At 38.5% G+C, this 27,660-nt stretch overlaps 2 protein-coding genes across 3 annotated transcripts; one reads left to right on the top strand and one right to left on the bottom strand.

Moving 5' to 3' along the window:
- Positions 1-120: 120 nt before the first annotated feature.
- Positions 121-16,108, top strand: LOC122824852 (gamma-aminobutyric acid receptor subunit rho-1-like). 2 transcript variants are annotated; one of them, XM_044105675.1, is made up of 10 exons: positions 121-227; positions 4,097-4,144; positions 4,973-5,079; positions 8,324-8,391; positions 8,465-8,688; positions 11,716-11,798; positions 11,962-12,102; positions 12,186-12,338; positions 12,675-12,871; positions 14,689-16,108. In XM_044105675.1, the coding sequence occupies exons 1-10, from the start codon at positions 124-126 to the stop codon at positions 14,974-14,976; spliced, it is 1,413 nt and encodes a 470-aa protein (XP_043961610.1). In that variant the 5' UTR covers positions 121-123; the 3' UTR covers positions 14,977-16,108. The 2 variants fall into 2 exon arrangements, with proteins under 2 accessions (XP_043961610.1, XP_043961611.1); XM_044105676.1 differs by lacking the exon at positions 121-227 and adding an exon at positions 3,318-3,406.
- On the bottom strand, positions 12,259-26,711 carry cfap206 (cilia and flagella associated protein 206). The gene is made up of 13 exons (XM_044105674.1): positions 26,541-26,711; positions 26,296-26,379; positions 24,363-24,453; positions 23,750-23,938; positions 22,314-22,481; positions 20,565-20,779; positions 19,238-19,357; positions 18,600-18,798; positions 18,311-18,451; positions 17,804-17,997; positions 17,405-17,548; positions 16,120-16,377; positions 12,259-12,320 (listed from the first exon to the last, which is right to left on the bottom strand). Exons 1-12 carry the CDS (start codon positions 26,646-26,648, stop codon positions 16,150-16,152), a joined length of 1,881 nt encoding a protein of 626 aa, XP_043961609.1. The 5' UTR covers positions 26,649-26,711; the 3' UTR covers positions 12,259-12,320; positions 16,120-16,149.
- Between the last annotated feature and the right edge of the window lie 949 nt (positions 26,712-27,660).

Raw genomic sequence — 27,660 nt, 5'->3', positions numbered from 1 at the left:
AGGCATTCTTACTATGCTCTCGGTGCGAGTCATGCTCGGAGCGTCCGGCCTGTGCACTGCCAGACTCTGGAGTTGGCTGCACATTTGAGCGTTCTGGAGCAGAAGGCTGTGGCTGTGGACGTCATGCATACGGATGTGGCTCTGTTCAGCGTGCTGCTCTGGATGGTCGAGGTGTCCGGACACAAGAACACCAAAGGGCAAAGTCTGCATCCCTATAAACACATCAGGTAAGTGCAAACTGAACGACATTTCAGAGATGATGTCTCTGATTTCGAGTTGTACCAAGGTTTAGGATTACTTTGACAATAATATTCTGAAAACTAGAGGGCTTCACTATAGAACCAAAGTTATGTGATTTCCAGAAATAACTGAATTAAATAGAAATAAACCTTCCGATTGTCAGAAAAAAACAGCTAACATGCAAACCAAAGCTTTGCTCTGTTTTAAAGACAGCAACTATAAGATGTCCCAGTCCCAGTGTGGCACTGCAATATTTTTTATTTACATTTCATCATTTTTACAAATAGAAGAAAGAAACACAATGCAGCTCATGGTATCATCAGATGGAGTAGTTACCTTATAGTCCCACAACTTTTACATTTATGTAATAGGCATTTTTTACATATGATTTCTCCTTTACTGTGTCAGTCATCTAAAATTAATATTAACTCAAGTCTACAATTTTGGTTTACAGCAGGTGGCAAAACAGGATGTACTTAACTAAACAATCAGGGATAACTTACAACCCACTAAAACTCTGTCCACTGTCATATATCAAGTGTATTGTTTTCTGCTGGTAACAGAGTTCTGCTCCATTCTGATGGTTGCTGTCTATATTCCCCCAAAAGCTAATGCTAACAGCTCTGGAGGAGCTTTACTATCTGATAAGCAGACAGATGAACTCTCACCCTGAGGCAGTTATTATTGTGGGAGGAGATTTTACTCAAGCAGTATTTAAGACTACGTTACCCAAATTCCACAAATTCATACATTTTCCAACAAACAAAAATATCCTGGATCAGGTTTACTGTAACAATAAAAGAGGCATACGAGGCTGTTGCAGGTCCACATCTGGGACTGTCTGACCACGTCACAGCTGAACTCATCCCTGCCTACTGACCGCTGATCTGTAGATCAAAACCCGACGTTAAAACTGTTCGGGTCTGGACTGAGGAGGCCTCCTCATCACTTCAGGACTGTTTTGAGCTCACTCAATGGGAGGTGTTCAAAGACAGCTCAGATCTCTAGACCTGCTGTTCTGTCTTATGTGCAGTCCTGCACAGATCCATCAAGGTTTTACCTAATCAGAAGCTGTGGATGGCTAGAACTGTGCGGTCCCTGCTCAGAGCCCATGATGCTGCCTACCGGTCATCTGAGAAGTTATCCTACGGTGATGGTCAAAGAGATATGAAAAACTCCAGTCATTATGAAGTGCTTTGAGAGGCTCATCTTAAAGCACATCAAGGATAACCTGCTGGAACTGCTGGTCTGGACAGGCACCAGTTTGCCTGCAGGAGGAACCAGTCCATAGAGGATCACACAGCCCTGACACATCTGCAGCATCCTAACACTTATGCTAGAATGCTATTCATCGACTTCAGTTCAGGATTTAATACCATCATCCTGGTGAAGCTGATAGTGAAGCTCCATGACACAGGACTTTCAACTTAATGTGCCTTTGGATCAAGAACTTTCTCATTAACCGGCCTCAGGCGGTGAGAATAGGGGGCACGACATTTGCAAGAGGTGTCTTCTGTCTGAGAGTGATGATGAAAACTGAGTTGATCCCAGTTTTTTTTAAGCAATTCAAAGTTATTAAGGAAAGCTAATTGTTTGCCTTCTTGTAAGATGCAAAAATATTTTCTGGGATTGATGTTTGACACTATAAACTGCCCATGCATGAAGATAGCATCAACATATTTTACTACAGTTGGTATGATCATTTCACATTCTGCAGAGTCCCTCAAGTGACTGGTCTCTGTTCTTTCAGCTCATCAGAACCTGATGATGGAAATTCTTAAGGAAAACTATGTGGATATTATTGCTGTGTGCAGTCAAGCTGCTGTTTGGTATGAGCAGTAGTGCAGTGCTTCATGGGAAGACATCAGTGTGGTTTTAGGTTAGGTTTCTTCATCCTAGGAATTAAGGACAAGAACACATTATAATGGACATTCAGATACACAAGCAAACATTAGAGAAGTCAAGAAGCTCCTGGTGGTTAGTCTCCTCTGGCACGGTTTGACCCTGCTTTATGACCTCTACTGATGCAAGTGACTGTGGGCTGAGAGCTGTATGAAAACCCAGGTGGCACAGAAGGAGGCACACTATGTGCAACAGAACAAAAGAACTGTACTGTTGGAGTACAGCTATTTCTTCTGTGTCAGATGCAGAGTGATGGAAAACATGTTTATGGGGCTGATGTTTCACTCTCCGCACACACCACCAAATGAATCAATAGGACTGGTTTGCGTATCACACACTACTCTGCCTGCCTGCTGTGTTTCGATTATGATGTTATTTGACAGCCAGATTCTCAGAACTACCCTGCTGATTTCCTGTCTCATCTCCCCCACCTGTTTCTTCCTATCTCACATTGGATGCTGACCCTGAATCAGTAGACTGTCGTTACTTCCAGTTGCTGATCCACTCACAGCTGAAAGTGGATCTCCTGCCTTCATCAAATCAGTTGAAGTCAGTCTTGAACCTTAACATGAAATGTAGAGTGAACTCTCAATTCTCAGAAACGGGTCAGGGACAGAGGTTGCTTTCCTGAGAATAGCAAAGGATAACTCCTGTATAACAAATATAGTAGATTCCTCAGTAAGAAATAGACTCCATAAAGCTTTTACACATTGCAGTTCTTGAAACTGACCATCAAATTTTCACATGTTTGTTAGCTTCCTGAGCTATTATTAGGTATCTTTGGTACGACTGTAGCAGGAACAAACAGGGTTAAAAGTAAAACCAATCTACTTGGAAAAATCAACAATCTTTAAAATGTTTTAATGGCCTGTCACAGTCAAAGGCTGTCTGTCTCTCTGCAGCTGTCAGAGGATTTCAGATTTGAGAAGATTAGATGATTTTACTGGTTTTAACTGGAGATTTATTCAGTGAAGCTACAGCCTGCTTCATGGGGTTAATGGATTACTACAAATTGTTGTAGTTCTATTTCACATCATCCCAAACGATAGGAACTTATGTGGTCCCAACTATAGTGATGTTCTTTGTGATTTGCGCCTGCACCCTAAGGCTCTGCATGTGTGGTATGATGGAGTGAGTGAAGGGAGTTGTCCTCCTGTCAGCTCCCCACCGACCCCATCTGCCAATATCCACCCAGGGAGAGAGGCCCATGGTCCATCCAAGGCAGCAAAGAACAAAAAAGTGGATGACCTTTGACTTTCTTTCGGTAATACAACAATAAGACATCTATTGGGTTTAAGAATACATAAAAAGTTAAGTTTTCTTAACAGTTGTGTCTGATAACCATATTAGCAATAGTTACTCTGCAGGGTTACACTTGAAATATGCTTTTCACAAGGAATGTAAATGGCAATGGACAGTAGACCAACATGATCCTCAGTATAAATACTCAGAGGCTTCTCTGTGACTAATGTGAAACAATAAATCTGTGTATGGGAGAGCTTTGGGCCTGGGCCTGCCTGCATCTCAGATCTGTCTCATGTTAAAAAGGTTCAGAGCATCACAAAGTGGAGAATCAGAAACACAAACTTCAGAGCAACTGAACATCTAATGCTGCTTCTATAGAGCAGATCAAATGTTTTGTATTAAAACAATTTAAAGGGTGGCTCATTTAAAAGAACCATAAACATGAGTCTCTTACATTCTTGTGCTTTTTGGTGGCCAAACTTTCTAGATTTGTATTTACTTTCTAAAGAATAAAGTAGTTTTTCTAATGTAATGCGACTGTTAGAGATTTAAATGAATTAATGAACAATATCATTGTTGCTGCAGTTTATAAATTCTGTTGAGTTTCCCAAAAATACATGACTGTTAGACCATTACTTTTCTACCTCCCTTATTGCTGTAATATTATCTAATAGTGTATAATAAAATGTCCTCTTTTTCCTTATTTCAGGTTGACACAAGAAATGTCTCCACTTGGACTCAGTCACAAGACCGCCAGGTATTTTTATGTTTTTGTCTATTTTTAGTTCAATTAGGAGTATAACTGAGCTAGTTGAAGGTGGAGATTAAAGAAGCATGGTGGACTTTAAGACATAAGGTCAACATTTTAATCACACCATTGTTTTTGGTATCTACAGCGACAGATGGCCCAGTTTCATGTTTCTCACTAAACCCTATATAATCCTTCCTCAGCCTTTAGAATTAGGAAATTCATCAGATTATTTGCTTGTGAAGAACAACTTCAATATGGAAAGCTATAATGGTAAATACAATGAACTAGTGGAACAACATCATGTGTAAAGAACTAGAAAACACTCACCTTAAATTATTTTTTGAAGAGGCAGCCATTTTAAAAGAATAAATATATTATAAGAAGTTAATAAAAGTATCAAAAATGTTAAACATCCAAGACAGAGTTGAATTGTTGTTAGGTTTGCTCACCAAAAAACATAATTAGTTTTGGGTTCCTCTGAGATACTGTAGCTCAGTTTGACAAATGTTTAGAAATTGCTGTGGGTTTATGTCACTGCTCTAATAACAGTCCAATTATATTAGATAAACTGAATTTGAAACTGGAACTTCAATGGTTGAGGGCTTTTCTTGAAGTCAGACGATTTAAGGTTTTATTTTTACCCACCCTCCCTGACAACGTCAGCTTACAACTCCTACTTTTCAAAAAATGTTCAGTTATGACCTTAAAATGACTAAAATCCCAACAGATTCTAAAAGGGCCCAAAAGAGGAAGTGTGTTGATAAAACAAAAGCCCCAAAGACATTAATTCTCAGTCTTTCTTTAATGATTAACGTTTTCCTTATTTTCTCTCAGCCCAATATACAAGAGAAGTCCAGATATAACTAAAGCCAGGGCTACGAAGTCAGAGCAGCTGCTGAGGATAGATGACCACGACTTCACAATGCGACCAGGGTTTGGAGGTAAGGCGGTTCATCTTTTGGAACCTTCTGTGCAGAAACTTGTGGGTTATGATGTGTTTTAAGCTGTGTTGCTTATAAATATCCAGCTGATTTCCTAGACTTAACTGTAAACTCCGATCTACGCTCTCCAGGCTCGGTTCTTTTATTAACATAGTAGTGAGAGCGCCCAGTCCTGGCTGGCAAAGATGACATAACAGTGTGGGATTACGGTGGAACCATGCTGTTGCAAGCCAGTGATTAATTACTGAGCAGCCTGTCTGTAGCTTTCGATTTCAATAACTGCCTTCTTAATCTGCTCTATGACTCAAAGCTGGAGTCATTGTGAATTGAAGTCTCTCACTTGGATTCCACTATAGATTCATAATCTCAGATGGAGTTTTTGGAAAACTTCCTTCAGTTAAAGGCTGTAGCCTAAATTGAGACTAAATTAAATAATGAGACTGAATACATATTTATATATGTATTCAATATTTGAAGCACTCAGTCAATCTAGGCCTTGGAGACTCTCGTGGGACATTCTCCATACTTTTCCCAGCATATTGAACACTGTTGCGGCAGTCAGTAAAAACCAGAGGATAAACTTTGCTTTGGGAATGAACTGCACAACTTCAGAGCTGGACGTTCCTGAAGCACTGCAGGCTGTGTGGGGAAGCCACTGTGAACAGCGGCCTCTATAGCTGACCGTCCCATATGGGTTGTTACTGGTCACTTGGACCAACCAGAAGCCAAAGATGACATGAAGCATCTAGAAGATAGAGATAGGAATAAACCCTACACTTTAAAACATTTGAAGGTGGTTTAATTTGAAAATGAAAGTCCACCTTCATTTAAGTCATCAAGAAAACTGTATTGGTTTGAACTCAGAAATTAAAGTTCATGAAGTTGATTTAACAACAAGAGACAAGTTGACTAAACATTGTGTTTTAAGTTCATTAATCTTGAATTGTGAGTTTTAACTTAAGGCTGTGTTTTAAACTTAATAATTATTTCACAATATGCAAGGAAAAAACTTCCCTCACCTAGTAAAGGGTACACATTTCTCTAATACTTATTATACTTTGGAATAATTCAAATTCTTGTTCAAATTGCAAGAACAAAACTTCTGATTTGATAATGAATTCTATTAAACAGCACAGTGCTAACCTAAAAACTCTAGTTTATTACCTTTTAGAGGTTTGACTAAAGTTAACCAACTTGCTACTCTAAGTTTATCTTTCACAAACTCACACGTCTGGGTTCAAAATTTAAACCTTGCTAAATTTATTTGGCTGCACAGTGGTGCAGTTGGTAGAGCAGCAAGAAGGTCCTGGGTTCGATTCCTGCCCCGGGGTCTTTCTGCATGGAGTTTGCATGTTCTCCCTGTGCATGCATGGGTTCTCTCCGGGTTCTCCAGCTTCCTCCCACAGTTCAAAAACATGACTGTTAGGTTAACTGGTGTCTCTAAATTCTCCCTAGGTGTGAGTGTGTGTGTGAATGGTTGTGTGTCCTGTATGTCTCTGTGTTGCCCTGGGACAGATTGAACCCCACCTCTCGCCCGGAACGTAGCTGGAGATAGGCACCAGCAACCCTCCCGACTCCTCTAAGGGACAAGGGTGAACAGAAAATGGATGGATGGATGGATGGATGGATGGATGGATGGATGGATGGATGGATGGATGGATGGATGGATAAACTTATTTGACTTGTAGACACAACTAAATGTGGCTCAAATGTTTTACAGTATACAGTTACTTGGGTCGGCAAAACTCACGCCTTCTCAGCCACCAAGAATCCAGAGCTAAAGCAGACAGAAATATCAGGAGTAAATTCTGTTTTCCAGGGAAATAAAACATGTGACTCAGGATGTAAGAGCCACAACTGTCCTCTAACATCTGCCACATTTTGTTGAATATGGATTTAAGTCAGTCTACACAGGACAGGATGAAATGCCAGGTCACATGTTTAATGGACATCTTTAGTGTTTCTCTCTCTAACTTAAAACCGCTATCACATCCCTGCCTTAGGAATCACTGTGGCCAAACACTTGGTGTAATATATATATATATATTTTTTTTTTTTTTTTTTTTTTTTTTTTATTGGCTCTAGTGGCCTTTATTTGATAGTTAATTGACAGGAAAGTGGGTAAGGAGAGAAGGGGGAAGACATGCGGCAAAGGTCGCCAGGCCGGGAATCGAACCTGCGACGGCTGCGTCGAGGACTAAGGCCTCCTTATGTGGGTTGTGCTTAACCCCTGCGCCACCACAGCACATCCCTTGGTGTAATATTTAATTCAGTGCCTCAAAGCACTTTCCAAAAAGCCATTTCAATTCACTCATGCATTCATCCCAACTGATCTTTGTGATATAACAGGAGAGTGAGCTCAGTTAGTTATTTAAATTAAAGAAAGTTTTTTGTCTAAGACATACAGTATGTGTCAGACTAAAGGTCCTGGGGCAAAATCTGACTCCCACATGTTTTCATGTGGTCCTTCAAGGATACATAAATTGAACCTTCAAAATTATAGTTATGTACTTCAACTTTATTCTATTAATCAAATCAAAGCCATTTTTATTTGTGTGCTGTCAAATTGCATCAGTGCGAAAAGATGGTGAATATGATTTCATTTGAAGAAATACTCATCGAATGGGGAGGCAGCTATTTATTAATATTTTAACAGTTTGTTTATGGGTTTTATTAATACAATTTGGCACGAATGGGCCCTCGAGGACGTTCATGATCTGGATATGTCTCAAAATAAAAATGAAAATTAGTTTGACAAATTAGTTTGACACCCCTGGGGTAAGGAAATCCAGCAGATTTCACCAAGTCACTAACTTACTGCCCCTGGATGAGTAGTAGACAATCACTTGTGTTGTGACATTGACTTTAAAGCAGCAATCCCTCCTTCCTGGAATGAATAAAGGAATTCATTAAATGGTCATGGCCACAAACTATTTGGATCCCTGCATTTGCAGTGTATATATCTATGAACTGTTGGTTTCATATCTGTTGGGATTACAGCAGTCATGCCTCCTGTTTGGTGCTCAGGATCCAGGGATCAGCACACAGCAGATTTTAAGGGGATTTGGCAATAGAAAGCAGAAGTCATTGTCTAAATCAGAACAGTTGGAATAAAAGAAAGATAGATAATCCAAGCTGCTCCAAATGAGGCTCCTGGGTTACATCTGCACCCTTTTCATAACACTGATGTAAATGAGAGGTCAGTGGATCTTTATAAATAAACAGTTGTATCCTGTTTTTCTAGGGCCTGCTGTCCCAGTTGGAGTGGATGTTCAGGTTGAAAGCCTGGATGCGATTTCAGAGGTTGATATGGTATGTAACTGTGAAACAGCTTGTTCCTACTTGAAGCAACGATGAAAAGCAATTTTTTATTTCTTTTCTTAAGGATTTCACTATGACCTTGTATCTGAGGCACTATTGGAAAGACGATCGTTTGTCATTCAAAAGCAACACCAACCAGAGCATGACCTTCGATGGTCGCCTGGTGAAGAAGATATGGGTACCTGACATGTTTTTTGTCCACTCGAAGAAGTCGTTCACACATGACACGACCACAGACAACGTCATGTTGCGAGTGTACCCCGATGGCAAAGTCCTTTACAGCCTCAGGTAATCCATTGTTGTATTTTTATCCCTAATTTATCACTGGGACAGTTTAGTTTAATAATGTCAGTTGGTGGGACTGGGTGTTTTTCAGTATCCTGATATCAAAGCCAGATATTGACAGATTAATAAAAGATTTTCCCTCTTTTGTTAAAAAAACACAACAAATGTGTGTCTTTTTAATAAAACCTTCTCCCCTCCCCTCCCCTCTGTAGAGGACAGTTGAAGTATTAAAGATAGTCTTGCTGCATTTTTCTGAACTGACTGAGAATGAAAATGTTTACAGATTTGGCGGGAGACTTTATTAGTCCAAATAAAGCAAGTCTGTAAAGTAACTCGCTCTGGCAGACCTATGGGATCTGGTTGCATTACCATGTTACAAGAACTGGAAATAAAATGGATTGACTTCTTGAATGGAAATTAGAGTGCAAAATATTTGCTGCTTCATTGTTGACTTGGAAAAAGCAGAAGAATAACAGTAATAAGACGTTAACAGCCACAGTTTATGTTCCTTTTCAAGTAAAGGCCACACAGGCACACCCACTAGAATGAAACAAATACACCCAGTAGAACATTTTAATTCTATTGGCTGAGAAGTTGCCAGGCGACGGCACTTTTTTGTTCCAAGATAAAGTACCGTTTCCTTGGTACTTTTTCTTGGAACCAAGAGAGGTTTGCAAGCGGAGATTTGATCTGAGCAGAAACAAGTTTTAAGCGCGAAGAGAAAGGTTTGAGAGAGCAGAGTGAATGTTTGAAGGAGTTTTGACTACAAGCATTACAAGTTTTGAGAAAAAAAGACATGAAGTCCTGCTTTCAAACTGAAAATGTAAGTAGAAGTATGAAAAGTTTTGATAACAAAATACATAAAACCCTGCTTTCAGACTCAAAATGCGTGCTCCTGAGTTATGGCAGACAAATTCCCCTATACACAGAATCCGAAACAAGAAGGAACTGTTGTCCAAAAAAACAATTTTTTGTCCACAAAGGCAGGAATTAAAGTTTAAAAAAAGGGAAAGAAATCAATGAATGTAACAGAAATACTCCACCCTGCGAGGTACAATTCTATAATAAAAAAACAGAAATGTCATATTTATTCAGCGAAAGTCCAAAGTCGCTTCTTGTTCATCTTTGCTTTTAAAAACAAGAAGCACCTTCAAGTCATTCCTGTTCAAACCTCTATAACTTTATGAAATCAAATGTAACTTAAGGACAGTGACAATACAAATTGTATCAGATAACATTGAACCAGAATTGGATTTAGTAAAATAGCAGAGATCAAATTACAAAAATGAAGGCCAACCAGAAAAAAGCTTACTGACATGAGAATGACCGGGTAATCCTGGTGAGAAATAGGAAGTCCTGAACTAAGACAGATATTTGTTTTTTTTGTTTTTTTTTTGTAATCCTCACAGGCAAAGACCAACAGCCAGCCAGCTGCCTTTTAATTTGACTGACTCGTGTACTGTAAAGTCTTTCTGACAAGGAGATGCAAGTAAAACTGAAATGGTGATATTTCAGACCTGGGTTATTATTACACAAAATCTGGTGTTTGACTTGAAATATTTTAATGTTTTACACCCTTTTTTCTGCTTAAATGTGATGATGAAACAATAACCCCTCATAACAGAGAAGGCATTTTTCTGCAATGGTACTTTGCTATGGGATGATCATATACTGTATTATGAAAGACTTACATTCGCATCACATGGCCAGTGTTAATCTGCATTGGGTCAGGGTTAGTGCTGGTTGGATATTTTCCAGACTAAAACAGATTGGAATATGATGATGACAGTTTGCAAACCACTCCAGCCTCTCCTGTCCAGTCAGTTGGCTTAACACACTTCTGTCGGAAACCTGCTTCCTGCTGAGATCCTGTCTCAATAATAAGGATTGGGTAATATTCAGCGTAGGTTTACATGCAGCTCAACTAACTATATGAAGTTGGAAAGCTCCTGCTTCTGATAATTTGTTAATCAGAAACTGTTGTTTTTATTGAAGTTAAATACCAAGGGTTATTTATGCTATGGATTTTTATGACTTTTATTAAACCTTGTCTTTGTTTTTAACTCTGCCATTTCTTTTTTGATTTTCTTTTGACCTTTTGGAGAACCAGCACTAATAGTCACTGACACTACAGGTTTATGTTCTATCTTTATGAATATTTTAGTTTGCTGACTGGAGAGAGTTCCCTAATATGCGACTCACCCGCCATCTTTTTCACAAAACACAACTTTTATTGAATAGTTGAAATCACCAGACAGCTACACTTTCTGATACAAAAACAATAAAAATATGGCAGATGATTTTTGAAATGAAAAAAACTGTGAATTTATAGTTTATTTTATATCCCTGCTGTTTGATTGTAAAGCACTTCAGCCAATCAGTTATTTTCAATAAACAGAAAGCACTGTAACAAGGAGTAAGAATTAAAAAAAAATACTGTTAGATGTGCAATTTTAAAGAGCTCATCGATGGAGCCAAATACAAGGTAGAGACTAAACCCTAAAGTAGAGACTGCTAAAGACTAGCAGCTGGAACTACAGCAAAAGGTGGCTCCCCAAAGTATTGATTCAAGGAGTATGGATACTTTTGCTCACCCCGCTTTTCAGTTTTTCAGTTGTAAAAAATGTTTTGAATCACGTATCATTGTCTTTTGGCTTCACAATTGTTTACCACTTTGTGTTGGTCTTTCACATAAAATTCAAATGAAACATATTTATGTTTGTGGTTGTAAGGTGACAAAATACGGAAAAGTTCAAGAGTACGAATGCTTTTGCAAACCACTTACATTTTCAAAAGATTATACTGTCAGAGCTGGTTGTGATAGATTTAATGCTGGTTAAAGCAAAGCACTAGAAATAAAACTGAGTTATGGTCACAAGAAAAACAGCACTGTCCTGCCCATCTGCACAAATATTTATAAATCTGCATGAATTTCTCAGCATTCCCACAATACATTGTTTCTAGTAAATATTCAGGCTTCAGAAAATCTTTGTCTGCGACTCGACAAATGACTCTGCTTTGTGATTGCAGAGTTACAGTCACAGCCATGTGCAGCATGGACCTGAGTCGTTTTCCTCTCGACACACAAACGTGCTCGTTGGAAATTGAAAGCTGTAAGTTACTAAGACTTTTGATGAACTTCAAATAATATGGGGATTAATTTTAGTACTCGTTGAGTTTGCAATTTTAAGAATAATCACTTTTGCCATGCTTGTGTGAAATGTTTATTTAATTTAACCAGACATATATATTGTGTATACTTTTCTATTTGTTCAGATGCCTATACGGATGATGACCTGATGCTGTACTGGAAGGAAGGGAACAGGTCTTTAAACACGGATGAGAGAATTTCTCTCTCTCAGTTCCTCATCCAGGAGTTCCATACGACCACAAAGCTGGCATTTTACAGCAGTACAGGTGCTGCAGGGAAATGGGGAACTGTGTCTCTTCACAATAGAATTTGTGAAGCCTAATTTAGTTTTTTTTACTCTTGTCTCCAGGCTGGTACAACCGACTGTACATCAACTTCACCCTACGGCGGCACATCTTCTTCTTCTTGCTGCAGACGTACTTTCCTGCCACTCTGATGGTCATGCTGTCCTGGGTGTCCTTCTGGATCGACCGCAGGGCTGTTCCTGCCAGAGTGCCACTTGGTTAGACAGTAGTCTTTGTTGCACATAAATGACCCATGGTCATCTAAAGTAGAACGATATATAAAGCAATGTTTAAAGTTAAAATAAAACCTGGACTTGTTTTTTTCGTTCTTTTTTTCTTTTTTGCTTTTGTTTAGACTGAGACTCAAAATAAATGCTGATTTTTAAGTACTATCTGTATGAAGGGTTTTGAAGCTTATAATGGGATGTTGGTGGAGAAAGGTCACCATATCGTTTTCCTATGTGTCCTCTTTGTATAGCTTTGACTGTGGCTTTGTATTATATTCATAGTTAGAAACTTTATTTGGTCTAACTGTATTGTTTTTTCTGTTTTAGGTATAACTACTGTGCTAACCATGTCAACCATCATCACTGGAGTCAATGCCTCCATGCCGAGGGTGTCTTATATTAAAGCTGTGGATGTTTATCTGTGGATCAGCTTCGTCTTCGTCTTCCTTTCGGTCATAGAATATGCCGCTGTCAACTATCTGTCCACTCTCCAGGAACGCAAGGAAAGAAAACTGCGGGAGAAGGTTGGTACCATGTGCTATCACTGACAGGTTCCAAGAAGTGGCATTTTGAAAGAAAGATTATTAGCTAAAAAGAGAGAATAGAGTAATTATTACTAGATTAGGTCACATTTTTAATCATCTGGAATGCAAATTGGTTTGATGTTGTAACTTTAGTCTTTAACTAGATCTTTTATTTTTACAGTATTTAAGTAGAATGTTGAAGGTTAGAGTATATTATTTGCCTCTTAATGTTCTGTCTTTCTATAGTTTCGTTAAAGTAAATGTCTTTTCTTTTCTTTTCCTTTCTGCTTAAAAGATGGTGAAGTTCATGATTTTGTGATTGAATCAGCTCCCCACAGATTCAGAACTAGAATCAGTTTTATTGAATTATTTTGTATGTACAAAATCATTATCATGCAGATATTTAACGAAATAAACTTCAAAGGAAATAAAAATAAATATGTTTATGGATGTAAATGTGTATAATAAATTATTATGTTTTTAAAGATGAGTAGATGATTACTCTGGCTGCTACATGTTGTGTTCATCAGAGACAGCATGGAAAAAGAACTGGTTCATTGCTGAAAACAGTTCTGTGGTGATAAATGTCTAGTCGGTTTATGTCCAGGATGTGTGGGGTCTGCAGAGCTGTTGGCAGCCTGTTTCCTGACCTCAGACATGTATTAGTCCTGAATAACTGAAGCTCATGCTGAACATCTGCTTCACACAACTTACTAGGGAATTAAAAACTTATGGAATAAAAAAATGATCACACAGGACTAGAGTCTTCTCTGCTCCGATCAGGCCGACCATGGGAATATTCGTTTAGCACATCTGACACATTACAAATTCAACAATTACGACAAATATTTCAAAATCTTCTGCTTTTTAATGGCTACAATTTTTTTTCGTAAGACTTAATATCTGTTGGAGTGTATTTGTATGTTTTGACCAATGGCGTCATTTTCTTTGACTTACAGTTTCCTTGGCTCATTTCATAATAAAGGTCTATGGACGTTTCCCATCCACAGCTGGGACATTTCAGCACTTTTCCAGTTGTTAGTTCCTTATCTATCCAAACTTAAACTTCCTCTATGAAGGACAAAAACATTTTTTAAGGTAAAAGTGACCTGGAATATTGTCATCACCCATTCCCTTACTAAAACTGCAGAAACAACATAATTATTCCTCTAGAGCCTAATTGTTCTTTACAGTCTGGCTGTAAAGTGACTAGAATATGACCATAAGTTCCAGAGGCTGGTTGTAAGTTCCTGCAAGTATCTCTGCTTGGCCCAGTCGAATAGTGTCTTTATGAGAGGATCACTTCAGATCACTACAAAAGTTAGATTCTAAGAATCCAAAGTGATCCACTGTAGGCATAGGCAAGCTGACGATTCACCTGGAGCTCCAGGTGATTCAGACTGCACCAGTAGACCAAGCTGGTCCAGCTCTTGTTTATCATTTCTACCTTGTTGGTCACTGGCTGATTCTGTGTGTGGGTTAAGAGATTTTCTAAAACAATCACATTCTTGAAGCATTTATGTTGCTTGTCCTTCCTTTTCACATGGTATGTACATCAAAGCTACAGACTTCTGATGGCTTACGAATGAGATTTAGATTTAGAGAGTAGACACTAATCAGACTGCAGGATTCTGGTTGGACAGGTCTCTATTGTAAAAGAGATATTTTGATCTCAATGGGACAAATCTGACTAAAGGCCATGATTATAGATTTGAGCTTGTCATTATCAGGTCTGTTATTCCTTACTAATTGTTTGCAGGTATTGCAAGTTATGTTCTAACTTTATATTGCTTTTACATTTCTAACTTTCATTGCAGTTGCCATGTACTTGCGGCATAGCTCATCCTGGCATGATGTCGGATTGCTACAGTGAGGTGGACGTCAACACCACAGGAAATTACGGCATGCCAGAGGAGAATGGCATGAGAAGGGAAAGGATGCTGGTTGAACTGGCCATGGAGACTGACCAGATGACAGGCCATGTTGGCTCCAGGGCTTATAGCAGCATCTGGATTGACACACACGCCATAGACAAATACTCCAGGGTCATCTTTCCTGGATCTTATATCCTCTTCAACATCATCTACTGGTCTATTTACTCTTAAAACGATAACGCTTTAAGTGAAACACCTGCCGTCTTAACAGGGGCACCTGAAGTGAAACATTTTCATTTGTTCATATAAAAGTTTTGCAAATATATGTTTTACACCTTAAGATAAACTTAAGGACTGAATCAAAAATAAGCATTTTTGATTCAGTCCATCTTTCAGTCCATAGAGATATGTTTGTATGACAATCATTACATTTTACCTTAGTAATGGAGTCAGGTCAAGGATGTTGAAGGGCAGTACTCGAAATGCGCTAAAATAATGACAGCTGTTATGGGAAATTGAAAAATATCCATTGACTGTATCCTGTATCCATCGACTTCTAGCTTCGCTTCACTTTTGCTAGAAGATTTTCATTGTGATTGAAGATGTGATTTTTATTTTCACATTTTAAGCTGGAGCTGTGTTATTAAAATGGAGGAAGAACAGTTAGATTGACTGAACTGGACTGTATGTGTTTGTCTGATTTTACTGAATTTATTGAAAAATGACCTGAGCTAGACCATATTAAAAGCAATTGCAGTTTTTACTTGTCAAGGATATTTTTAAATGCTGGTTGTTTGCAGATGGTCTTGCTCTTATTTCCACCAGTAGGAATGACAACTGGATCAAAGGTAAAAGTAAGGTTTTTGACAGATGAGCAGAAAAAGGAGAAAATTGGAACCAAAGACATAATCAGTGTGCTAATGTGGATCTGATGATCCACAGAAGAACCAGGACCAAAGAGTCCACAGTGTGTGAGATGTCACTGATAGCCTGCAGAGCTGAGCTGAGCTGTGTTGGGGTTTAAATCCAGACTGAAACTTCTCATAAATGTCCGACTAGAAGACTGCTGATTACAGACACAAGTAGAAACTACATCAAGTCTCCAGATGCTGTGTATGTGTGCTTAAGCACACAGTCACAAACTCTACAAACTACAAACACAAACTCACACCAACTCTATAAACTTTGAAATAGCATTTGCTGAGGAAATATGTTCTGTACAACATTACAAGGAAATGGTCAGACAACATGAAAGTTTAAGTCCAACTTCTCTGAGTTCCAATTCCATTAACTGGTTAGAAGAGACACAGGCACAAAACAAACCACAAACATACATATATAGACAATGTTGAAATGATGAAATAATTTGCTCACAGTAACTTTAATTTCATCGAAGGTTTGTCATCATGGTTTTTCTTCAACAGGTCTGGTGAGGTCTACTTTCAGCACCATTGCATCTCTCTGCCCCCTCAGACCCTGCAGGTATGTCTGAGGGTTGGGGACGTTGCTCCCGCTCTCTCTCATGGTTTGAGAGGTAGCTTCCTTCGGCAGCCATGTTTGGCTAACGTTGTCCCGTCTTATGTGGCTCAGGTTGGTCTGCATTGAGTGAGTTACTGTTGTCCGAATATTAGCCTTAGATTGTGGAGCACAAAAGAGGTTTATTAGACTGAAAATAAAAGAAAGTCAATCTGTGTTGCAGTAGTGGAAGCTACTAGAGATACATTAAATACAAAACAGAAATCAGTTTGGTCTTAAAAACCTACAACTCTTAACTCTACAAAACCACTCAGACCATTCCTTACAAAAATATATTTACTAATGTATTACTGGAAATATACTGAAAATATATTCTAATATATTCTTTTTACAATACATTTTCTAATATATGTTGATTCATGTATTATACAATATATTATATATTTGTAACATATGTGTTTATATATCCCAAAATAGTTAGAATTTTATATTTACAAACACCTACCATAATGTAATATGATTAATTTGGAAAAATGCATTGGTTATATATGTAAATATGTGTTATATGTATCTTCAATATATAACATAATATTTTTACATACATGGAAACATAAATAAAATATTTATGAGCAGGACATAGTAGAATATATTAAGTATATGAACTGTTATATATAGGAAGCTGGTGTAGATTGTAGACTGTCATAGGGCTGGAAGACTGAGGTAAGGCTGCTATCTTGCGCCACCAGCAGGCAGGGCAGGTGAAGTGTTTTGCCCAAAGACACAAAGACAGAGGTGTTCAGAGCGGGGATCCAACCAGCGATCCCCTGGTTGCAGCGTGAACTCCTTCCTGCAGCTGCATGGCGGTGCTCACTGTGTCCACCTTGGAATTTTCTTTTGAATTACATTTTTTTCATTTACAGTTTTTATTATTTTTTTCTTTACTATCAACAAAATTATGGAAAAAATGGTCTTTTGTGTCAAAACATCCTGCATGTAGCAAACATCAGTGTGTCTGTGGGGGTGTGCATGTACACATATATGGTTTACACTTATAACGCATTGGAAAATATAAATATTAAATTTCATACACAGGATTGTATTGCTAATGCATTGAAAGATATGCTGCGCTCCATTTTGTTTTCATGCCTGTGGACACTGTTAAACATGTATGGGTCTGGCTCACCAGTTTAATGGCTTTTCGTCTTAGCTCCCACTCATTCCACTCGTATGTCTTGTCAATGTGTGTTTCCACTGGGTGGGTCTCAGTTTGTATTCCAATTTCCCGCTTGTTGATGTGCATAGGCCATAAACTCTGCCCTGGTTCTTTCTGCAAAAGCAAAGCAGAGACAGCGGCTGAGATCAGGAACGCTTTGTTCCTAAAGCTAACAAGAGAACAGATCAGATGCTCTCAAGATGTATTCAGCTTACTATGGAACTGAAGAGTTCAGTTGGTGTTACACAAAAAGGGAAATACATTTTACCGTGGAGTCTCATTTTCAAAACAAAACTACATTCTTGGTGAAAAGGTTCCTAACTTATAGAAAGGAACAAAGAGCCTCATTACCCTGGTAAAGATACCAACCTCAGAGTATGAGCGTGAGCTGGGAAGTTGCTGATGGAGTCTGAGGAGCTGAAAAAGTTCTGGGAAAAATTTTGATTTTTCTGCCACCTGAGCAATAAAGTCATCTGGAGAGGAGGCAAATGCCAAAGCTGCCTCCCGGGAGCTGAAAGCATAGAACCTCTCCTTGTGTTCTAGAACCCCAATAGACGGATTTCCTGCAAAAATAGACATTTACTTTATTTTAAGCCCCAAATTAACTACCCCTACCCAGTTTGTTTCTGATATGAAATGGGGGCACGGATTAAAAACAAAGAAATGTTTTTGTATTTATACACGCATGTCAGAAGTTATTTGTACTCTTGACAACAATAAATGGAAAAGCTTACTGACTGTGCAGCAATCAAGCTTCTTATAATGTGATTAAATGGAGATAAGGTTCAGATTTTTTATTGTTACAAAGACAATAAAACCGCTATTCTATTTTGAGGAGATGAATGTGATTTTCTTTGTGTTTTAGGTGAGCAATACCTGGAAGTAGCAGACCATCTCGGTTCACGAACATGTAACCACAGAAACCATTGTACTCCAATGGCAGCTCCTTCAGTCTGTCATTTGCATGAGGCAGGAGCCAGGCCTGTGTATTTAGCAGAGTCCGGTCAATCTGCTCATCTGGAGGAGGAATCAGAAAACAGCAGAAGCTTGAACCCTCAAATCCACTATCACTCAGTAAAGTCTGCTTTTCTAGCCTTTAACTAAGCTTGATCAACATGTTTCATTTGTACATTCAGGGTTGACTATGTTAGTGAAATTGCCATACCTGATGACGCTGCCAGTCTGTTGCCGTCGGTCTTTACTTCTGTTGCCTGCAGCAGGCTGTCCAGATACGCCTGCGAAAACCTCTTAGCCTGGGAGACGAGGAAGGGTTTGAGACCGACTGTGATGTTACTGAGAATGTGCAGCAGTTCTGCCTCATCCTGGAGCTCAAACCAAAACTTTGTCACAGCCTTGAACAACGGCTGAAAAAACAAGGTTCAATAAGTAACTGATCAGTAGAAGTTGTTTCAACAATATTGAAGATATACAAGACACAATGCACAACCAGATCAAGCTCAGAGGAGACATAGCTTTTAGTGTTTATAGAACAGTCTCCTATTGCATATCAGACATGCCCCCTTAGAACTCAGTAAAAAAGACTTTTATTCCTTTGCACAACCTGATACATTTGCTTTTCCTTCTGTTTTAGTGTTTTTCTGACCTTAGTGTTGTTTTAAACCTATTTTATAAGATGGCCAATATTGTCGAGCTTTTACCTTCCAGTGTGATAGAAGTGTGTGGGTGTTCTAACTGAAACACCGTGTCGTTCTCGCTTTCTCGCTTTTCATGTTTTTTAATTCCTTTCAGATGATAAACATGTACACTAAAAGGAGAAGATGGTGTAAACTGTAAAGCACTTACAAAGACCGTTGAACCTGGTATGGCTGTATTTGGATACACAGTTTCTCTCAATTGCTTCAACACAGAAGAAAGGTTAGCCTGTCGACTCTCCATACGCTGGCAGCATATGCTCGCATCAGACTGGCAGCAAAGAGGAAACACATATTAATTCTTAAGTACATATTTTGCTGTTGAACACTTATATAATAAAAAATTGTCTTTAACCATTTTTGATTCATCTGTTGATCAGTTTTACTGATCCGTTTAATTTTCATGAAAAAAAGCTGTCTTGTTTTATTGCTGTATAACAAAATGTCATTAAATTATCCTAATATGATTGTGTTATGTGTTATATGTGTTATGGCAAAACAAGTTTCTTCAAATGGAAAATAATTAAACATTGTGTCAATTCTTCTACAACAAGATTGGTGACAAATTTCCTATGCTTTTCTCCCCAGCAGACATGGTTTTTTAACAATGAAAACAATGTAACAAACAATGCAAATGTTTAATTGAGATTTTATTTTAATTTCACATATTAGTATATATTTATGATATTTCATGAAGCTTTTAAGAAACATTTCACTAAACTCTTGATGAATTTTTTTTTGTCCTTGTTGAAATGAAACCCAGTTTGTTCATCAATTTGTTCACATGTCTGTGATCAGATGTTACTACAGTTCAGTTAGTCACCTCCTGAATTAGGCTTTTCAGGATCACTGTCATGCCAAGTATTTGTAACTATTTGATAAGCAGTCATTAATGTACATATTATAAACACTTTTATCTCTTTAACAACCACATTTTATTATTTTTCTTTCTCTTCCTTACAATCACAGTTAAAATACTTATGTTTTCAGCATCTTACAGACTCAAACATCTTTGTTTCTTGGGGTTTTTTTCCACAAGTTTATCAGTGGTGTTAAATATGGGTCATATTCATCTTGCGGTTTATTGTAACTTTTTGCAGGCCAACTGTTGCCTACATGAATGTTGAGTGTCTCCATCCTTTTGACATGTAAATTTATGGTGACTGCTCTGCTTATGCTCTGCATTGTGTTTCTGCTTCAATTAAACACTCCACTGCATCAGTATCACTGCCACATGACCAAACAAACCCCACATGACCCCCTGAACCCTGGCCCACATTCCCTCAGGTAGAAAGAAACATTGTTTGCTAATATTGGCCCACCTTTTCTAATCAAAATAGCCAAAAAAACAAGTATTGGCTGTTACTGATGTTGATACTGATACTGATATATTGCATGTCACTGATCATTACCATATTAGCAGAAGGTTGCTACATGTTAAAATAATATGCGTTAATTTTAGACTACTTTTTTCTCACCTGTAAAATTTTTAGAAAACTTTCATGCTGCCTGACGTTATAGAGAGCCTGTTTGAGCTGGGTCATGGGCATTTCACACTGGGCAGGCTGAATGTTGGGGTGTGTTAGCTTCTCCAGCACAGCGGTGTATCTCCACACCAAATCCTGTGTGATCCTCAGTTCATTCTTAATGCTTCTATCACTGATCTGAAGCGCTTCTTGGAGAACTGCAGGCACTGCCAGGACAACATAAAGGGCAGAACAAAGTGAAAAAGGACAACATTGGAAAAATATTTTACATATTTATGAGAAGTAGGGGGTATAAAGTTTTCTGTGAAGTATTTGCTGGAAATGATTATTACCAGTAAAGTGTTTGACTTCATAGCAACAGAGTCTGGCCTGAGGGTTCAACTGCACAACTTAGAAACAATATTTTAAAATTGATGTTTATTTATAAACATCAATGAGGTTGTCTCATTGAGATCCAATATCTCACTGCAAGAAAGACTTGTTTTAATATAGCAAACAAAATATTATAAACAGAGCAACAAAACAAGTACCGGTACTTAAGAAATCTAACTATTAATAAACTAATAAAATATGAGTTAAGGACTGATTTATGAGGATCTGAGCATGAGAATGTCATCTCAGCTTCTTTGTTGGGTCAGCAGCAGTCAGGTCAGTCCTGGCTGACTGCTGGAATTCTTAGTCCACTAACTTGATGGCTGCATCAAGTTTTCTTATAGGAGAGACTGCATAATGTTGAGATCAGAGCAGAAATTATTACAGACGAGCCTACTGAGAGCATATTTCAGTTAAGTTAAAATTAATCAGTAAAGTATGTAACGTATGCTTCAACTACTGGCTTGACTTAATTACAATACCGATTGTTTCTTTATGATCCATTTGTCTAGTCCCCTCAACACCGTAATGGTCTATAAAAGGCCTTTCTGTCAAACTAAGAACAGCAGTCTTCAGAAACTAGTGAGATATTTCACATTTATCCTGTTAAAATCGATAAGGGTATATTCCACCATCATAATGTTAAAATAATAACAGTGTTTGACTGAATACCGAAATGAAATAGTGATATTTTAATGCAACTGAATAAAAACGACAAATTGAGACAGATAAGAAGACAGAATCATGAACATGGTTGGCTTCTGACTGAACAGACAAGGCTCTAATATTAACCAAGCCTGGCTGTCAGCCTGGCTGTCAGTCTGGCTGTCAGCCTGGCTGTGAGCCTGGCTGTCAGTCTGGCTGTCAGCCTGGCTGGTAGTCTGGCTGTCAGTCTGGCTGTCAATCTGGCTGTCAGTCTGGCTGTCAGCCTGGCTGGTAGGCTGGCTGTCAGCCTGGCTGTCAGTCTGGCTGTCAGTCTGGCTGTCAGCCTGGCTGTCTGTCTGGCTGTCAGTCTGGCTGTCAGCCTGGCTGGTAGGCTGGCTGACAGCCAGGCTTGGTTAATATTAGAGCCTTGTCTGTTTAGTCAAAATAGTCTATTTAGTCAAAATATATTTTTTGTGCAAACAATACTTATCCATTTTAGGACGCTTTTTAAAAAAATTTATTTTACTTTCAAATGTGACTTAGGTTGCACCAAGATTTTATTGGCCCTTAATGAGAATAATAGCTGATTACCTAATTCGGTTTTATCTGAAGTGCTAAGAAATTATATAATGTATATGAATTATATTTTTTGTCAGTGTGCTTATGTGTTTTAGTTCTTTATTTAAAAATAACTCATCAAAGATTAACTTTTGAAAGACGTACTTAATTTGTGGAGGCTTAAAAGTTCCTCGTTTTGCTTGCTGGCTTCGTTGAAGATTCGGATTCCTGTTACAATCATGGTGAGCTCCTTCAGCTGCTGCTCCTTGTCTTTCTTCAACAGAACCAGGAACGCTCCCAGATCATTCAGGGGTAAGACACTCTGCAGTGCAGCTGTAAGAGAAGAAGAAAAGAGCCATCATCATCATCATCATCATCATCATCATCATCATCATCATCATCATCATCATCATCATCATCATCATCATCATCATCATCATCATCATCATCATCATCATCATCCCTACAACATGCCCTTGACAGTAACTGACACATTCCACAGTCACATGGATTAAGGTGATGAAATATGGCAATAGCCAAAGAACATTCTGACTATAGTTAGGAGCTCAATTTTCTCTGTATTATATCATGCCATAGGAAGAGTTTTAACAAATATGCAAAAAAACATATATTTAAAAAAAATAAAAGTTACGTGAGATGATGCTCTCAACAACAGACTGATAGAAAATCTGCACCATCTGCTGTAAACCTTGATGGATTTTATGCGTCCTGAAGAAGTCCAGTCTGCTCTGTCCCTTCTTGCTTCATTGCTGTGTCTCCAGTCCAGTTTGTTGTCCAGATGAACCCTGAGGTTTTTATATTCATCAACCACCTGCACTTCTAACTGATGATGTTTGAAAACGGGTGGATAATGTCCTTTGCAGTTGTACCATTCTCCATCAATCCACCAATAATAGCTGATGGATTGAGCAGACCTGTCTGCTGTGTTCCTCGGCATAGATGTTGCTGTTTTTTCTGGCAGTTATTTTTTGACTGAACAGATGAATCAAAAAGATTGTAAATATCGTATTAACTTATTAAATATGTATGTTAACTCGCACTGTGAAGTTGGTACTAAATCTCCAAGAGGAGACTTTTGCAGTGTGCAGACATGAACATTGGAATATCATTTACTTATCATTCAGCATAATTTCTTCCATCTGTTGAAGCAGTAACCATAATCATAAGAATAACCATAAGTGATTTTTATTACAACAAATGTGAATGTTTTGTCAGTATTTTTGATGGTTTTGTTGTAAAGTATTTGACTTCTGGTTTGAGCTGTGTGCTTTTATTTTTGATATTGCTGCTGCGTAAAAGTTAGTTTGTTTTCCCCCAAATACAGCAGTTGGCTTGTTTTTCACAGAGCAACTTTGTCTGTTAATATGTTTATTTGGTATAAACATAACACAGCATCTAATTGGAAACACTGTAAAATGATGTGTTAAATGTTTCAGCGCCTGGTGTGATATGGGGATTTCAATGCTGTGATGAATGGGACGGCTTTTGAAGCAATTAAATCTCATAAACCATCACCTTGTTTAGACCAGCATGCTACAAGCATGCTGTTTGACGCCTTAATGCCTTCAAACGTGACTTACCGTTAGTGTCTTGTACACAGCTGAAATTTGCAGGTGAACCTATTGCTGACCTCAGCAGGATGTAGGTAATTATCTGATGGTACAGAGTGTGGAAATCATCCCTGGATTTTGCTCTATTATCTGTAATCTCCCGACACATTCCACTGAGTTTGAACTCCAGTATCCGATGGATCTCCGCCAGAAACTCACCTGCATAAAAAGTTGTCTATTACTCTTTGTTAAAGTGATTATATAAATTATTTATATAGTGCCATTTATATAGTACATGTCTTAAGCCACTTTTTAAAAAAGTGCCTTTGGCAGGAACAGCCCTGGATGGTAAAATGTATAAGCGAAAGCAAATGCAGGTTTGGTACAAAGCAAAGACATTTACAGTTCATTCAGTAAAATACTCTGAGTCACTGGAAGACAGCCATTGTTTCTCATTTTAATGTAACCCTGGACAGTGTTAGAACAAATAGACTTACTATCATTCTATGAACAATATCAAAGTTGTGATCAAATTTTTTTTTATTACATTCAAAGATAAGATAAAATTATGCCCCATGAAAAAAAATTCTAGAGTAGTCATTGGAACATATAGAACAGTTAACAGTTTAAAGTTTATACTTACATCGAGAGGCATAGTTCATTTCGAAATAAAGTTGCATTTTGATGGTATCAAGACCTGGGCTGGTCTCCTCTGTAAGCTTATCTAAGCAGAGCTGCAACCAGAAACAATTCATCAGGAGGCATGACTGCTTCACATCTTAACATTTAAAAAAATCCTGTGAGGGATTTTCAGAATAAAAGTGTTACTAGCTCCACTGTGCTCTGAATTCCACTACGTTGTCCCATGCTCTGGGCAATGAGCAATGGGCAATTTTGCTTTGCACCAAGCGCAGCCAGTGGAGCAAAAAGACATGCTAGAATGGGTGCCAAAACAATGGTGGAATGGGGCGTGCGCCGGTGGCGTAGAGGTTAGCGCGCCCCACGTTTGGAGGCCTTCAGTCCTCGATGCAGCCGTCGCGGGTTCGATTCGACGACATTTGCCGCATGTCTTACCCCCTATCCTTCCCCCTTTCCTGTCAGCCTACTATGAAAAAAGGGACACTAGAGCCCACATAAAGGACCCCCAGGTGGGGAAAAAAACAAAAAAAACAATGGTGGAATAATTATTTCTAGTATGTATTAACAGTTGTTTGTGTATTGAAAACCCTGCCAGGTGTAGGGTGACCAGACGTCCTCTTTTTCCCGGACATGTCCTACTTTTCAGACCTAAAAAAATGTCCGGGGGGAATTTGAAAATCGTCCGGGATTTTGGTCAACTGCCTCAAACCCCTCACTCTAAAGTAAAATTTACTGAACTGTGACTGAAGTGCACCATGACTGATAATCTAGAGACAGGACATCTGTCCAACATCAGTCAGTGGGCGAACAGAGCTCCTTGACACTGGTCTCTATATTGTTACGGCCCGGCTCAACTGGCCCAACTTCCTGATGGGCCGTCACAATATCATACCATAAGTTTTTCTCCTGCCTAACTAGACCAGGTTTTGTTCATTTAGGCTATGACAGAACTGCAGATCAAAAACCCTTCACCTGCTATAGTCTGCTGTGGTTGATCAGATTGCAGCACCAGTGTGTTGTGACTCACTGATAACAGTCCAAACTAATCACTACACCTATATGTTGTCTCCTGTGGTTCTGAAGAATGTATAGCCTACTTCATTTTGAAACTAGCTGACTCAAAATTGTTCAACAGATTGTTGAGAAGCTCCAGTTAAAGCTGGACAGTTCTACCTTTGAGAATAAAAAGACAGGAAGACATTAACTGGCAGGTTATGCTGTTTAGAAATCTCTATTAACTAGTTTGTGTTACAGAGATAAGCAGGTCTAATAATGTCGACATTTCTGCAGTTAAATAAAGTCAACAAACCTAAACAAACCAAGTTGCAAAAATGGAGCATTAAAGGAAAAAAAACAAAACAAAACAAAACAAAGCGAGTCCTTTGTAAACAGAAAACGGAGAAGAAGGGTCACACGGCCGTTGCTATGCAGGAATAAATTCCTGGACTTGAATGTATGAGTTTCCTGTCTGACTACTTCAGCTTCCTTTCATCATTTCTAACACTCAAGGTTTCAGTCAAGCACAAAGATCAGGAGAGAACAGAAAGAGACGGTTGTCTTGAGTTTGAATCACTTAGTAAAGCTAGCAAAAGTAATATGCACTTTAAGAGCCTCATCAGACATGCATGTAAATAAACAGGTCATCATAACATCTTTATAGACATAAACACAGACTGAACCATTATTATAGTTGTACTACAAACTGACTGTAAGTCCTCCAACAGTAGTTTTTTCTAGGTGCCAGAAAATCTATTGCCATGCAAACGCTATGGGTTTTAAAGATTTTAAGCCGATTGTATCCTCTAAAATGCAAAAAAGCCATTTTATTTAGATGTATGTGAAGAAGAACAGTTAATAAAAGTTACCCATTTAAAACAGCATGTTCTGATGTCTGGAGCCTGGTTGGCTTGCAGAGTGAGCTGCAACGTCATAAATACCTGTTTGAGTCTTTGGACGTCTTCTTCCGAGAGCGTGTGATCTACATCGAAACCGTTTGTTGGATTCAACACCACAGCTTTCACCTGAACAGAAACACAACAAATACATTCTGGATATCGGCGCAGATATTTTATGAAATAAAATGTTCTGTGATGGTCTCCATAACGAATACTGGTTGAAATAAAGACTTGCAACCGTTGTGCTGAGTGATCTGCCAGTCAGCTGGCGGGTCTGGGTTACTCACCATGAATCCCACCAGCGTTTCGGAAAACGAGTGTCCCCTCTTCACACACTCCTCCACTATTTCACAAATGATGGTTTTAATCACTCTTTCTGTCCGGGCCCGAAACATTTCTGCTGCTGTACAAAGCGGATACTACAGTGTTTAGAACCGGCTGCTATGGTAACAATGAAATATAACGTTGTCCATTAGAGGACACTGTCGCTCTGTTCTCGCTGTTGAACAAAGGTGCAACAGCAGTCATTTTACAAAACCAGACTTTGTTTTATTTTTGTTTTTGTTTTTTAATGTTGAAGACCGTGTCAAAAATCGTATAGGCAAAAGTCTAGGAATTTAGAGACAATATTACAAAAAATAGTTTACATTATCATTTGATCGTTTTTCCATTTGCCTCCCACTTTACTCATGCCTGGATGTTCTTATTGACGAATAATAAAGAATATCTTTATTCTAATAATTTAAAAGTCAAACAGGCTATGAAAAACATGTGCACTATAGAAATAAAAAGTGTTTTAATTTTTATGCTTTAATCAAAAGTCACAAAACATTGTAAATACTTATATAACTTGCCAGCACAAGGGATGCAAAGTGGTCTGAAATGTCCTGCTAGAAGTCTATTCTGACTGTGGACTTCTGCAAACCCAGGGAGTTATTGAGGAGTATACAGAAGCAGCTCAAAGTCGAGGAGCTGTACAGGAAAAAACTGCAAAGAGAAAAATATCAAAGATGTGTGGTCAGGGATGAAGAAGATCACAAATATCAAGGAGAATCAGATAGATCAGATGGATTCTTCAGTTCAGGAGCAAATCTATAATTCTCCTCCTCTCCTCTCCCTAGACAAACAGAAATCCAATCCACTTACCCATAGCTTTCCTGTCAAACCTCTGATCTTCTATCTTCCATCTCAGTCATGGACTCTCCAGGTTCCATAAGTTTGTCTTAAACCAAACTAGGGAATGCTGCTGTTCTCTTCATCTCCCCCTTTTCAGTATGTAGATGTCAAATTAAGAGGCATCTGTTGAGACTGAGCTGGAACACAGCTGCAGGTCCTGAAGGCCAGAGCAGCTCTGTGGGATTCTGCAACATCTTCTGTTGCTGTGGAAAATATCTTGCCTGGTTCCAG

The sequence above is a fragment of the Gambusia affinis genome, linkage group LG22 (genome assembly GCF_019740435.1).
Source record: "Gambusia affinis linkage group LG22, SWU_Gaff_1.0, whole genome shotgun sequence".
Taxonomy (NCBI): Eukaryota; Metazoa; Chordata; class Actinopteri; order Cyprinodontiformes; family Poeciliidae; genus Gambusia; species Gambusia affinis.
This window is presented reverse-complemented; position numbering and strand designations above follow the sequence as displayed.